Source organism: Heliangelus exortis, chromosome 2, assembly GCF_036169615.1.
Source record: "Heliangelus exortis chromosome 2, bHelExo1.hap1, whole genome shotgun sequence".
Lineage (NCBI taxonomy): Eukaryota > Metazoa > Chordata > Aves > Apodiformes > Trochilidae > Heliangelus > Heliangelus exortis.
This window is the reverse complement of record NC_092423.1, coordinates 42,021,753-42,035,584: the sequence shown is the minus strand read 5'-3', so window position 1 is coordinate 42,035,584 and position 13,832 is coordinate 42,021,753. Positions and strand designations below refer to the sequence as shown.

Genomic DNA, 13,832 nt, shown 5'->3' with positions numbered 1-13,832 from the left:
CCCAGCAAATGGACACGCCCTGCCCCGACCAGACCAGCACCACCGGCCCTGAATGACGAGGCACCTCGCAACTAAGACTCTTGCGTATTTGTCATCTTTTCCCCGATAAAGACCTAAAAAAAAAAAAAAAAAAAAAAAAAAAAAAAAAAAAGGGGGAAATGTAGGCGGCAGGTGCACGCCCCGCCTGGGCCAGCTGGGACTGGTCAAGATGCGCATGCCCGATAGAGAAAAGGTGTGGTTCCGACAAGTCCCGAGCCAGGCGGATCGAACTTAGTTCTCTGATACCAATCCGAACCAGCACTAGCTCGACTGACTCTGTTCACGAACCGAGCTCGCGCCCGCAGCGAGATTCCCTTCACGCAACACATATACATTTTGAAAATTGGATTTTATTGGAAGTCTATCAAAAATGTCTGAATCTTATTCATGAAAGGCACTTCAGACTTTAGTCCCTTTTCTTTTTGGCTTTGGGTTCCTGTGACAGCTGAGTTAATTCACTGTCTTCGACTTCACAATGCTTTCTTTTCTTTTTCTTTGACTTTTTATGGTCACTTTGGTAACCACTGGAGTCACTGGTAGGCAATACAAGTTCTTGTACTTCTTGCTTACGTTTTTTCTTTTTCTTCTTTGTCTTGTTTTTATCATCAGATACTCCATTCACAGCATCAACATTTTCCTCTTCTGGATTTGCCACCGCAGGGTTATCTGTCTCACACAGAGGCTCCTCTGCCACATTATCTCCCCCACAGTCATTCAAGCCATTTTCCTGGTGGTCAAGCTTTTGACTTTCATCTCCATTTGTACTGTCAGTGATGGTCTCAGATTGTTTGAGCTTCATGCTGTAACAAAAATATGCAAAATAAAAACATCTAAGGGCACCTCGCATTGAAGGATCTAAATTTGCTCAAACACAATATTTACACAAAGTAGATAAAAGCTAAACATTTGCTAAATACAGCTAGTGGAAACATACTCTAGTTAAAGAAAATCATAAAGCCAACTTAATATTTAATTTCTATTACCCGACTAGCCTTCTTCTTCCCACAGAATCAACATTCTCTTTCAAACCTTAGCCTCAATTTCTTCACTAAACTGCTGTGCGTATCAGTTCAATATTTCCTCTTTTCTTCTACTCCTTCATCTACTAATTGATAATTATATACTGCATAGTAAACTTAAAAAAAAAAAAATTAAATATTCACAGACACAAGCAATGACTTGTCCAATCATACATGAGACAGACTGCTGGTTTTACCAAGCAATTGTTGAAGTCTATAAAGTTAAAACAAAGGTGATGCCAGAAGATCCTGAAAGGAAAAAAAAAAAAAACCAAAAAAAAACAACCAACCACCCAAACCAAAATCTAAAATCTAAAATCCCAGCAGGTACCTCGCAACTGTAAGCACTGGAGAAAAGGTCTAGGAAGACAAATATGGATAGAATGTAATTAAAATGCATGGAGGGAGAGACACTCCCAGAGGCACTAAAGACAAAACTGTAAAGTTTCATCTTAAGTTTACCAACAACCCAGAGCATCCTCCAAGGTTGAAAAACAAACTACCAGCCCATAAGAGACCTCGAAAAATGCTACAAATCTGTCAGTAGCAGTCATTGTACCCTTAAATAAGCATGTTGGCAGAAAAAGATTGCTCAGCAAATGAATGTCTAAAGAAAAGGATGTGAATGAACTCTTTAAAAGATATCACTATTAAGATTCCTAGCAAGCTGCTAAGAGGTGTAAGTGAAAGGAAGAAGGATTATAGGAGGAAGGGTTCTCCTATAATCCTCCATATTGTCAAGAAAGTTTAAAGATTAAGATGTTAATTTAAATCATTTAACTTCTAACAAACCCATTAAAACAGTTAAGATATTCTCTAATAAGGCACAATACCTGCTTTTAGTGAGTCCTCCTCGAATGAAGAACACCCCAGCTGCATCAGAATCCAAGTGCAACACTTGAAACTTCAGTTCATCCCCTATTTTTAATCCCAGCTCTTGCCACTGTACGACTGACATTTGTTCAGGTTTAGGGATGGAAGCATTGAAGCATCCGTGTATCAGGCAGCCAATATGACTAGGGGCCACTTTATTAATTACACCCTAAAAAGAAAATAATGTTTTATGAAGCTATAGTAAAGGTCGGCCCTTTGAAAGCACACAATACATATTTAGTTTCCCATATGGACACCTCTCTACAAGGTTTTATAGGCACAAGTTATGAAATTAGTTTATTTTTCAAATAAACTAACTCTTCTTCACTAAAATCAAAGCTATTCCTATATCCTCTCAATACAGTTCCTCCCAAAATAGTACTGAGCCTGTAGCTACAAGAGAAAGAAAGTCAAAACACGGGATTTAGCCACAGTGAGCACCTAAACAGATAAGGTAACTCTCTCACTACAGCCATCAACTTTTCTTTAAAGCTGTTTAAGTCTGATTCACTTTCCTAAAACTGCATTCATACTGGCACAGCTTTAAGTGGCTAAAGATACAGACGATTCAGTAACACATAAAAAGCTTTTAAGTGCTCCATCCCACAGGTTTCTGACACACTTGCACGTCAAAAGTGATTCACCTTTGCTTTCCCCAAGGATGAATGAAAGACACTGAAGAGGTTTCACATTCTCTTCCTTGCATTCATCTCATAATCCCATTTAGAAACACACAAGCCATGCTGCAGAAGGTATGGCACAATAGTTGTAAAACAACTCTCAACTTATTTCTCCCACAAGTGCCACTGTAAGCATGTTAAGCAGCCTAAAGGTGTTCTGTGAGCCACCTGTTGCCTCTTCCTGAAAGGCAGGCTTCAGCTTGCTCTGCTGCTCTTCTACTTGGCAGAAAAAAACTCATGAGGACTTTCCCAACATCCCTGCCACTATTAAGGACAAACACACCTGTCTGAGAAAAAGCATCAATACAAATGTATAAATATATTCAAATTTATAAGATGGTATTTAATACTTAGAAGTATTTTAATAATATATTACATAAAACTTTTAACAAATATAGGGGTGGGTGGTATAAATAGCTAAAATAAAAACTACTACTACAATCTGCTCATAAACTACTTTAAGCTACTCATACATTAACAAGTTACTAATATGCACTAAAATATAATTCCAACGAAGTCCCAGACCTCTCCTGATGAGGGCGATAAGCCAAGCTTTGATTACTTAATTTTTAAAATGCCCCGTGAAACGCCAGCGTGCCACATACGTACCACCAATTTTTTCCCTTTCTTGGGGCTGAAGACAATGAAGTCTGCCTCTATGTTCAAGTGGATGAATCCTTGGTCGTCGTAAATGTCCCCGAGCTCACCCACCACTTTGATGTTGTCGTAAGCCACCGGCACACCCTGAAGGCTGGAGGGGAGAGGAGGGGAGGGCGGGGAAGGGTCACTGTTAGCGGTTAGGCCGGACACAGCCACCACCGAAGCGGGAACCGCTCCCCCCGGTCCCCCAGGGCGGACTGAGGGCCTCTCCCCGTCCCAACCATTTAGGTTGGACATTAGAAAGAATTTCTTTACTGAGAGGGTGATCAGACATTGGAATGGGCTGCCCCGGGAAGTGGTGGATTCTCCGTCCCTGGAGATATTTAAAAAGAGACTGGATGTGGCACTCAGTGCCATGGGCTGGGAACTGCAGCGGTAGTGGATCAAGGGTTGGACTTGATGATCTCTGAGGTCCCTTCCAACCCAGCCAATTCTATGATTCTCTCCCCGGCCTCACCTTTCTGAGTAGCGCAGGAGCTCGGCGTCCAGGAGGGCGCGGATGCCGCTGCGTTTGCGGCCCAGGTAGCGGGGCGGCAGCGCGACGTGCTTGCGGTGGGGCACCACCACCAGGCAGGAGTACCGGCGCCCCACCAGGCCGTGGGCCACGGCGAAGGAAGGGACGCCGGCGACAGGCAGCACGGGGCCGAGGGGCGGCGGGTCCCCCGGTACGGCCATGCTGCGAGCGGGCACCGGGGAGACCGCCCGGGCGTCAGCCGCTGCCACTCCCGCTGCGCAGGCCGCGGCGCGATGCGATGGCGTCAGGCACCGCCCGGTGGGACCGGGGCGCGGTCGCGGGCAGTGACGCGCGTCCGGGTGCCCGCGGCGGGGTTGGCTCTGGAGTCCCGGGGGGGGGGCACCGGGGGTGGGAGAGGAGCCGCCGTGTGTCCCCATGAACACCCCGGCGGGGTTGGGGGCTGTCCCGCCTTCATCCCGGCTCTGCCGCCGCCAGGAGTAGCACCGGGAAAGAGCGGTTTTGTCTCCGTAGCCCACGCGTGTGCGCTGGGTGGGGCGCGGCATTGCCGTCCCCTTGAGGTTGTACCTCCGGGAGAGGCCTTATGGGCACGAACTTCTTGGCAGGGCCTGTAGCGATAGGACAAGGTTTTAAACTGGGAGAGGGGAGACTCGGATTAGATCCTAGGAAGAATTTTTTTACACTGAGGGTGGTGAAACGCTGGAGCAGGTTACCCAGAGGGGCTGGTGAAAGCCTCATCCCTGGAAATATTCACGGTCAGGTTGATTTGAGCAACCAGTTCTAGTTGAAGATGTTCCTGCTCACTTCAGGGGACTTGGACTGGATGGTATCTAAAGGCTCTTTCCAACCCAAACCATTCCATGGTTCTGTTACATCTATTACCTATTGTCTGTTTTCAGGTGATTTTGCCTGGAATGATGGAATGACCCCCCTCACATACCCAGTTGCTCCATGAGCTTAAAGGAAACAAGTGGTAGTTTAGAAACAATGTGGTGTTATGATGTCATCATAAATTTAAATTAAACACTTGGCAATCAAATCACTTTAAATGTTTTTTTTTTCATATATGGCAATGTTAATATAGACTTTGTTTTCTGTTGCTAGGACCTGAGTCTTACTTATGCATATGATGAGAAATGTTCTAACACCTTATTAAATGCATACTAGAAGTTAGAGGAAGAAGAAAGATAAATTGGTGAAATTCACCAAAGGGGATGCTGCTGCACTGTACATGGAACATAACCTACCAAGTGAGTGACAGTAAGCAAAAAAAAAAAAAAAAAAAAGTTGTCATCTTGTAACCAATGGAACTGTTGGCTGGTTTGTAAAGACTGTCCAGAAAAGTCAGACTTGATATGAGCACAAAGGTGCACAGTATTACAGTATTACCTTAAGGTTTGATTTTAAACTGATTTATCTGAGCGGGTGCAAAACCTTGAAAAGGGTTTTCTTTTTATGCTTTAAATCTAATTTATATCAGCTTAGCTTTGTTTGGTAAATGTGCACATTAAAGGTGATTGAATCCACATGGGGAGTTATACAAATAATATTTTGTTATATCAATTTCATTAAAGATGTTAAAAACCCTTTTACGATGTGCGGGCCTCAGAAACACTGTTGTTCTATAAAAACAAGTCTTAAATCAGGTATCAGCAGTCCTTGAACTCCCAATAAAATGTTAAGTAATGCAAAAACCTTTGAAAATACTCAAATTCTACATCACCAGAAGGTTTTCTTTGACTGAACGTACTGTGAAGACAGGACATTGTTAGTTTTCACAGGTAAAACAAATGGTATAATTTGCAGTACTTTACTACAAGTAAAGTTGGATTAGTGTGAAAGGACTGACATAAAATGGCTTTCAGATGTCAGACTGAACTTGCAAAATGTAAAAAGAATATGTCTTGAGCTAATGTAATCTGTATTCTCTTGTGGCTTTAATACACAAAGGTATTTAATGTCTGTTGAAATTAATTACATGCTCTCAGCTTTCTGGAAGATATATATATATATTATTTTTTTCTATTCAGATCATATTTTATCTTTGCAATATGCTTCCAATCTTGGTTAAAGACCTTATACAATAACTCCAGCCACCTCTATTCCTAAATGAAATATATATTTTATAACTCATTCATGAGTGGATTCAGTTCGCAGTGAGAACATATAATGTGCTACAGGTTGCACTCACCTTTATCCAGGATAATAAAAACCTAACTCTGCTCCTTGAATAAAAACTCTTAATAGTGTGGAAAGGCAGCATTAACAAAAATGTGGGCAGATTGGACAAGATGGTGCCAGAAGGGCTCCCTCCCTCTGGTCCTGCAGCAACTTTTAGGAGGTCATCCCTATGGATTTCTGTCCCCAGAAACTCCCTAGTCCTCTGTGCCATGGCCCAGAGCATAGAGCATGTGCATTTTCTGGAAGCCTACAGGAATTCTCCTTCTGGCAGGCTGAAAAAAATCTTTTGCTTTATTTTAGGCACTCAAAAGTGAAAACCTACACCAAAATAATGCCTTAAGACCTACAGATACTGTAGGGGGCCTATGGAGGGCTGAGATAAACCCTAAAAAATGTGACAAGGCCTGTAGTCTTTTAAGAGAGGTGTGTTTCAGCAACCACACTACCACTTGGCCTGGAAGCCAAAAATGTCTCCCCAAGGCAGTTGGTGCTGTGGTCTGCAGGTATTTCAGCTGGGACCAGGTCTGCACTTTCTAACTGAATCTCCACTTACCCCTGCTACTCTGCTTTGGTTTTCATTGCAAAGTGCTCTTGGGACTTCCAGTTTCCTGTAGGCTAAAGTAATCTGGAGGATGAACTTAAAGTCCTAATGGTTGTTAAGTCTATGGGTTCAGGCCAGGGCTAAATCAAAACAGTCTTTGATAACTGTTGTAGTGTAGATACCTGGTCCCAGTCCCAGCAGTTTTTCTCAGTGAATCCACACCTGCCAGGTCACAGTGCTTGCTGATGCAGCATCACACATCTGGACCAAAAGCAGCCTTGCCTTGTGGTCTCCTAAAGACTTCAGACCCATCAGAGAACTTGGGGTTTTGTTGCCTGACTGTTAAAGATGCCCTGACCAGAGGGGAATCTCAATCCAGCTGCCATCTCCCCTAGTCACAGTTGAGGTATGAAAACCACCTGGACGCCAACCCTAAAATAATTTCTTGTCTTTGCATTCATGTCTTCTTTATCTTCTCTAGTAGTGTATCTTCTTTTCTCGATGTTAGCTTTCAATTTAAAGACAATCTGTCTTAGCTGACCTTTTAGCAGCACTGTGGCAAGCTTGTGTCCAAAAAGGTTTCTAAAATCAATGTCTAAACCAGCAGAGCATTGCTACATTTTCTAACTCTCGCAGTGACTGATAAAACTGTGCTGAGCCTGTTTTTCTCTACTGGTCAGGTTGCCAGTAACAATCGGCACCAAAAACAAGGGCTGCATTTTCAATCACTGCTGGTTTTTTCTTTCTGTTTATCTGTGTTTGTCTTGTTTTCTTTTTAGGGAAAGAAGGCCATGCTCAAGTGAGGAGACTAGTTAGCAGCCACATGTCCAGCATCTCTCAGCTGGTCTTTTATTCCCATAGAGCCATTGCCATTGCCATCTACAATCCAGGTTTCTGAGTCAATGTCATGTCTTGGGTAGAAGCCTCATCCAATTGCCCATTCATGCTCTTTTTTGGCAGCTGCAGCTCATTCATTCAGAGGGAAGCCTCTATCCAGCCTTAAAATCCTGGAAGTCTTAACTGCAGTGGAATATGCTACATCTTGTGCAGAGTTGTCCTGGTTTGAGCCAGGATAAAGATGATTTTCTGTCTTATACTTTTGCTTTCAGCTAAGTCTCTTGTAAGTAGCTGCACTTGCTGAAATTAACAGCAAGTTTCTCAGACAGTGTCTGCTTCTAGGACTGATAACACCTGATGTTTATAGTTACTGCTGAAGACTGGTGTGCAGAGCCAAGGACAGTGCTCGATTCTGAGGAACATTTTACCCTCCAGAAGGAATAAAGAGGTCCCACCTGCAGCCCTCCTTTGAGGAGGAATGGACAAGATAGATGCCAGAATTGACCAAACAGGGTATTCCATCCCATATACGTCATACTCAGTATAAATTTGAGGCATTACAAGGGCCAAGCCATGCTCCCAGCTTCCAGCCTCCTGCCCTTCCTGCCTTTCCTGCTTCCCTTCGTTCACCCGTTCCCTGTTTCCTTCGGCATCCTGGGAGGATTCCATCTGTTCCTCTGCCTGTGGTCCTGATCCGTGCCAGCCCATATCTGTGTGTTCCTGCCTCCAGTTCCCGACTGCTGCCAACTCCAGGAGTCCAGCCTGGACTTTCCCAGGTCTGCCCTGCAGCCTCGGTGGTGACGTGAAAGTTATTGGGGGGAAAGAGGGGAGGAATGTGGTATCAATTTTCCTGTATGTATTTGTATATATTCAGTAATCTTTCCTATTTATCATTACTGTTCCATTAAAGTTGTGTAGTTTAGTTTTCAACCCATAAGTCTCTCTCCCTTATTCTCTCTCCTTTCTTTATCAGGGAGGAGAGAGGGATTAATAGCGTCTGTCACTCGGTTTAATTGCTGGGCCAGTGTTAAACTGTGACAAGAGTGGAGGCCCGTGGCACCATGCTGGAGCAGAAAATACACTCCCTTTTAAGGCCACACAACTAAAGGACTTGGTATGTTTTGAAATTGAATCCATCACAGGTTCCTTGTCACACAACTCGTGCTCTGTAAAAAAGAGAAATGAAGATATCCCCAGCAGTTACAAAGAAAGGGTGATTACAATAGAGAACTCATGCTCACAATTTTTTGTTTCACATGTTTTAGTTGGCTTCAAATTTTTCATGATGCATCATGAAAACCTACTGTGTTTTTAATAGCAGTTTTTGCTTAGAATGAAGAATCAGAATTCAAACTCACGGTTTTGTTTGAAGTTGTGTGGTGGTACATTTGAGCCTCATCTCAAACAAGAGAAAGACTAATCCTAGCATATTTGGTCAGTGACAATGAAGCATCTGATTGTCATTGAGGGTCTCAACTTGTAGCCCTAAATGTGGAATTCTGTTAGGCTATATTGTGGAAATTTTTTTGAGAGAGCCACTGTTCAAGTACATGTGAAATGGGTAAATGTAGTGGATTAGATAAATTTGCAGGTTACAGTAGTAAAAACTCATTTCACTGGCAATATGGGAGGAACCAAGCAATTACACTCAGGCAAAAATCTAATTTGAGCAAATATGGGAGGATGAGATGTGGACTTTTTTCTGTAACAAAGAAATTGGCCTGTATCATTGGGTATGTACATAAATGTACCAAATGCTGAAAATCCACTAGATGGCACACTAAAGCCTTCATACTGCAGAGTGCCGTCATCCAAGAGAAGGACAGGAACTGCCTGGCAAGCTGAAAACTTAATCTGCATTACAATATGCAGAATATGGTTTGTTTTGTCAGCGATTACTAGGTCAGCCTTTAATAGTGAGGAAATGGCTTAGAGAAACACTAAAGGTAAAAAATGGGATAAGATTTTTTTTATTCAGCTAATAATTTGCCTTGATCTGTAGTGACATTTATGATGTCTAGGGTGGACATCTCCTAACATCAGGGGACTGGCAGGATTTGCCTTAAGCCATTGATTCTCCAGGTAGGTTGCTGCCTGCAAGGAAATGGCTGGTGTGGCTGGCCATCAGTGGTGTCTTCACTGTGAATCATTCTTCTGGAGATAAAACATCTAATATGTAAATATATTACTGAAAGAACTGTATCCGGGGAGCTCCCTGGCCTCAGGTCTGTGGAAATGAGAAAACCTGCCATAAGATGTCTGGTGTTGGCTTTGCTGGTGTTTGAAGGCACACTTTCAATGGCAGAGACATCATGACCTGTGAAGATCTGGATGATGATCTGGTGCTGTCTCCTTCATGTTTTCAGCCAGTGAGTGATGTGTGCTCAGCTATTGGCTGAAAGTACAGAAAATAATGTGAGAACAGGACTTTTCCCATGTATGCAAGGAGTGAAGTCACTGCAGAAACATGGGAGGGAAGCAGCCTTTGTCAACGTAAAGACCAGTAAGACTTTTCTAACAGCACTGTTTTCTAACAGCACTTCTGATGAATTGTGCTAACAAATGGGATGGATGCACAGATTGCAAATAGGGTAAACGAGGTGTTTCTTAATAATCTGGCTGTGTTGTTTTGCAGTATCTACTCTGCGAAACTTGAAGCAGCCCTTTACTCCAGCTTTTAAAAATTTTTTAGGAAAGAGGAATTAATATGATCCACGGGGGATTGTATCCAAAGATACTCATTTATAAGAATGGAAATTGTCTTTTTGACATCCTGCTTTAATTTCTGTCCATTTTCAAGACACTACAGAGGACAAAATAATCTGATTCTACTAGTTCTCTGTCTTTTTGGATTGTTCATAGCCTCTTAATTCATATAAAGACTTTTAAAGGCATTAATAGTGAAATGAAGAACGTTCAGACATTTAGACTTAAATCGTTGCTCAGACAAAACCCTCAAAATTATGTGTTTTTCTGATGCACAGAGATTTTTAGCTTACACTGCTAATCTCAATTCTGCATCTCTTACCATTTATAATTTTAATGGAAAACTGCTAATTCTTGCGGCCTGGAGACTAGGTCCCTATCCCAGTCCCTATCCCCCAGTCCTGCAATCTGATTTTTGCATGTGGGTTTCAGGAGGGCTGACTCCTTGGAAGTGCTAAAAACAAGGGTGAGGAATTACATATATATATATATATACATATATATATATATATATATACACACACACGTTACTTTTATTCTTCATCTGCAGGCTTTAACAGATTATCACTGTGCTTACAGTAACAAATTATTCAGTTTTCTTTTGTCTGTATTTCTTCTGCAGTTAAAGGGGTATGTTTTTCTATTGAAAGCACAGAAAAACTTAAGCCTTTATCCTAAATGTACTGAAAATGAGGAACAATTCCTTTTTGATATTCAAAACTGTGATTAATTTTGTCTTGTGACTATATGGTTTTGTTTTGGGGCAGATACGGACTTGTTTGGATATGACTGAAAAAGTTGTTCTTATTGTATGTCCAGACTACCAGAATGAAAAAAAATTACCACAAATCTGATCAGAATTCTGTTCTCATATTGTAAACCAAAGATGCTGAGTAAGCATCATAACATTTGGCTGTTTATTGTTTTTATTCCCCAAAAATACTGGAATTCCTTTTCCAGGAGCATCCTTTTCAACTCAAGGATAAATTTTTAATAATTTTAAGTCAATATATGATATATAAAAATCTGCCTAAATGATGAAGAAATTGTTCCTCGGTTTCTGCTTGAAGATGATCAGCAAAATAATGACATCAGTGCAAAACAATTCTGGATTTATTCTTCTCCTGCTACCGTTCTCAGGCAGTGTATACTACTTTAGAAAATCTTTAATGTAATTGCTTTTTTTCAGAAGGGCTGAGCCTTTGGTTATCAATAGGAGCATTATCTGCCTTTAGGCAAATAAAAGGATAGGAGTCATTAGGAGTAGATACCCGGAGAGCTCTGTGTGACAATTTGCATTTGAATACAGCAGCTTCAGGTAGTTTTGTTAATCTCCAATGTACCGTGCCTATAGAAGCTCTTATCTTAAAAACTATTTGAGTGTTACTCACTGCTGGATTGATTCAGGATTCTAGGGTTTAAGAACGATAGGATAATTGCCAAGTTGTCCTAGTTTTAGGAGAAAATTTTCTGTTGTCGCTTAACTTCCTGCTGAGTTCATGGTTTAGTTTGGCAGCTCAAAGGGTTCTCATTGAACTGATTTAACTGCTTACCATCACATCCATCCACCCACACAAAAAAATCCCAAGATAGCAGAAATCATGGTTATAAAAAAAAAAAAAAAAAAAGACAAAACCACAATAACAACAACAAAAAGCAAAACAAAAACAAATCAAACAAAAAAAAAAATCTGAAAAGCAGTCAATTATATAACAACAAAAGCAAAATAAAAAAAAACCACATGAGAATCAGGGACTGCTCTATGAGAGTCATGAAAAAGGTACAGTTTTAAAATTCCCTGGATTGGTGAAAGTAGTGAAAAAATAAATGCAGTGTGGCCAAAATCCTGCTCTCATTTCAGATTCCCTTTTCGCTTACTCAAGTCCCCTAAGAGCATGACAAATTTCTGAAGTACAGCATTGTCCTTTGTGTAAATTTAGATGTGACATTAATCACAAGGCTCTCATCATTATTTTTACCACCACCATCTTCCTTGAAGCAAATGAGATGCAATAGTCAAATCCCAAGGTATTTTTTAGTCTTCACTCCAGAAAATTTCAGCTAAAGACAAAGAGATTAGTTTGAGTCAAGGCCAGCATGGCAGGGTTGCTCTGACAGGGAGGTACCCAAGTGTGGCCCTCAACATGACACCTCTTCACCATGGTAAAGGTGTATGTTTGGTACAAGTGTGGTCTGTGGTTGCCATCTGGACAATGCAGTTCTCTGCGTTTCCACTCTATTCCAACAGGATAATATCCTGCCAGATTGCCCAGCACTGGCTTGCACATAGGACAGGCAGTTAGCTATGCACCAGGTACCTGCAGAGGGAATCCCTTGTGTGTGATGGAGGGAGGGTGTAATGTCTTCCAGGCTTCTCTTAGCTCTAAAGGTGGACCCTGTGAGCTTACCTGCATTCATGCATACAGTCAGCAATTATTGCTGTCTTTTTAAAATGCTCAAGAGACAAGAAATGTGAGTGGCATCTTCATGAAACAATGGCAACTCAGAAAATTGGTGTGGTTATTCTCATCAGACGGAGTAATAAAATGTTATGATGTGGTGGGTCTGCTTCTGTTTGGTCCTTAGAAATCAACAGAGGAATCTGAAGATAAGAATACATTATTGAAGTACATCTGTTCTCTATGTGAGTAATAACCTACGTTGACTCTAATTCTTGTTTGTGCATAAAACACTGGAACTCTTTTCAAGTGTTTGCCCAGTTCAAAATACCAAGTTGACTCTGAGCACGGAGAACTCTTTTTTTTTAAACTTTTATTCTATTCCATTGTGAAAAGAGATGTGAAGGGTCTGAAAAGGGGAGTGTCTTAAAGCAAGACTGAGCTTTTACTTTGATTTTAGTATGTTCTGGATTGGACCTTTAGAAGGTGTGTTCTGGATTGGACTTTTAGAAGTTGTGTCTGCCTCTGCTACACAGGATTAACATAGCAATCCTTGAGCACTCTATCTAATAAAGATACACAGAGCTGAGTCCCACTTTGCCAGGTTTGCATCATAAATAAGTATGGTTAATGAAATACTACTAATAGTGTCAATGGGTAAATAATATACACTGCTGTGCCATATTTGAGTCAGGAAAAAAACAGCTCAGTGACTCCCTATATAATGGGGACACTTAAGAAAGTTGGGCTTCTTTGGTCCAGAGAAGAGAAGGCCATTAGAGGAATTAATTGGCTGTCTTCAACAACCTAATGATTAACTACGGAGAAAGTGGATCCATAGTCTTCCTGGCAGTGCACAGCAAGAGAATGAGAGGCAAGGGTTGGATGCTATAGCAGGGTGATATTCTGTCTAGAGACAAAGAAATCATTCCTTACAGTAAGTAGAGAACACTAGATCAGGTTGCCCAGACAAGCTGTGGGATCTTTGTTCTTCAAGATACTAAAAAATATGCTTTGGACCAGGTAGCCTCCAGAGGTACCATCTGACTTAAATTATTCTGTGACTCTAAATTAAATATCAGCTTCATTACAGAAGAGCAAATACTTGGCAGTGAGGGAAACAGGGCTGTGACAGTCTTTTGAATCAGAGTTCATACTAGGAAAAGCTGAGGAAAGCAGAACAGATAGGAGTATGCCCTGCAGCAGCCCTCAGTCTGTCCTGTGGTCTGAGAAACTCTTTATTTGTAGATCTACACGACATCCATCAGCAGATGCATTCTAGGTGCTTTAGGGGGTGCTTAGAAATTACTCTTTAGCTGCAAGACAAGGCAGTATAAGAAACACTTCACTATACTTCTGCTCTGGGGCCAAGTAGAGACCATGGCTCCATTGTGTCCATTTGTCATGGACAGACATCTCCATAGA

At 41.5% G+C, this 13,832-nt stretch overlaps 1 protein-coding gene across 1 annotated transcript; it reads right to left on the bottom strand.

The window, feature by feature from the left end:
- Positions 1 to 372: 372 nt before the first annotated feature.
- POLR1F (RNA polymerase I subunit F) lies at positions 373 to 4,055 on the bottom strand. Its single transcript, XM_071735752.1, has 4 exons — positions 3,729 to 4,055; positions 3,221 to 3,362; positions 1,892 to 2,100; positions 373 to 839 (listed from the first exon to the last, which is right to left on the bottom strand). The coding sequence occupies exons 1-4, from the start codon at positions 3,944 to 3,946 to the stop codon at positions 446 to 448; spliced, it is 963 nt and encodes a 320-aa protein (XP_071591853.1). The 5' UTR covers positions 3,947 to 4,055; the 3' UTR covers positions 373 to 445.
- Between the last annotated feature and the right edge of the window lie 9,777 nt (positions 4,056 to 13,832).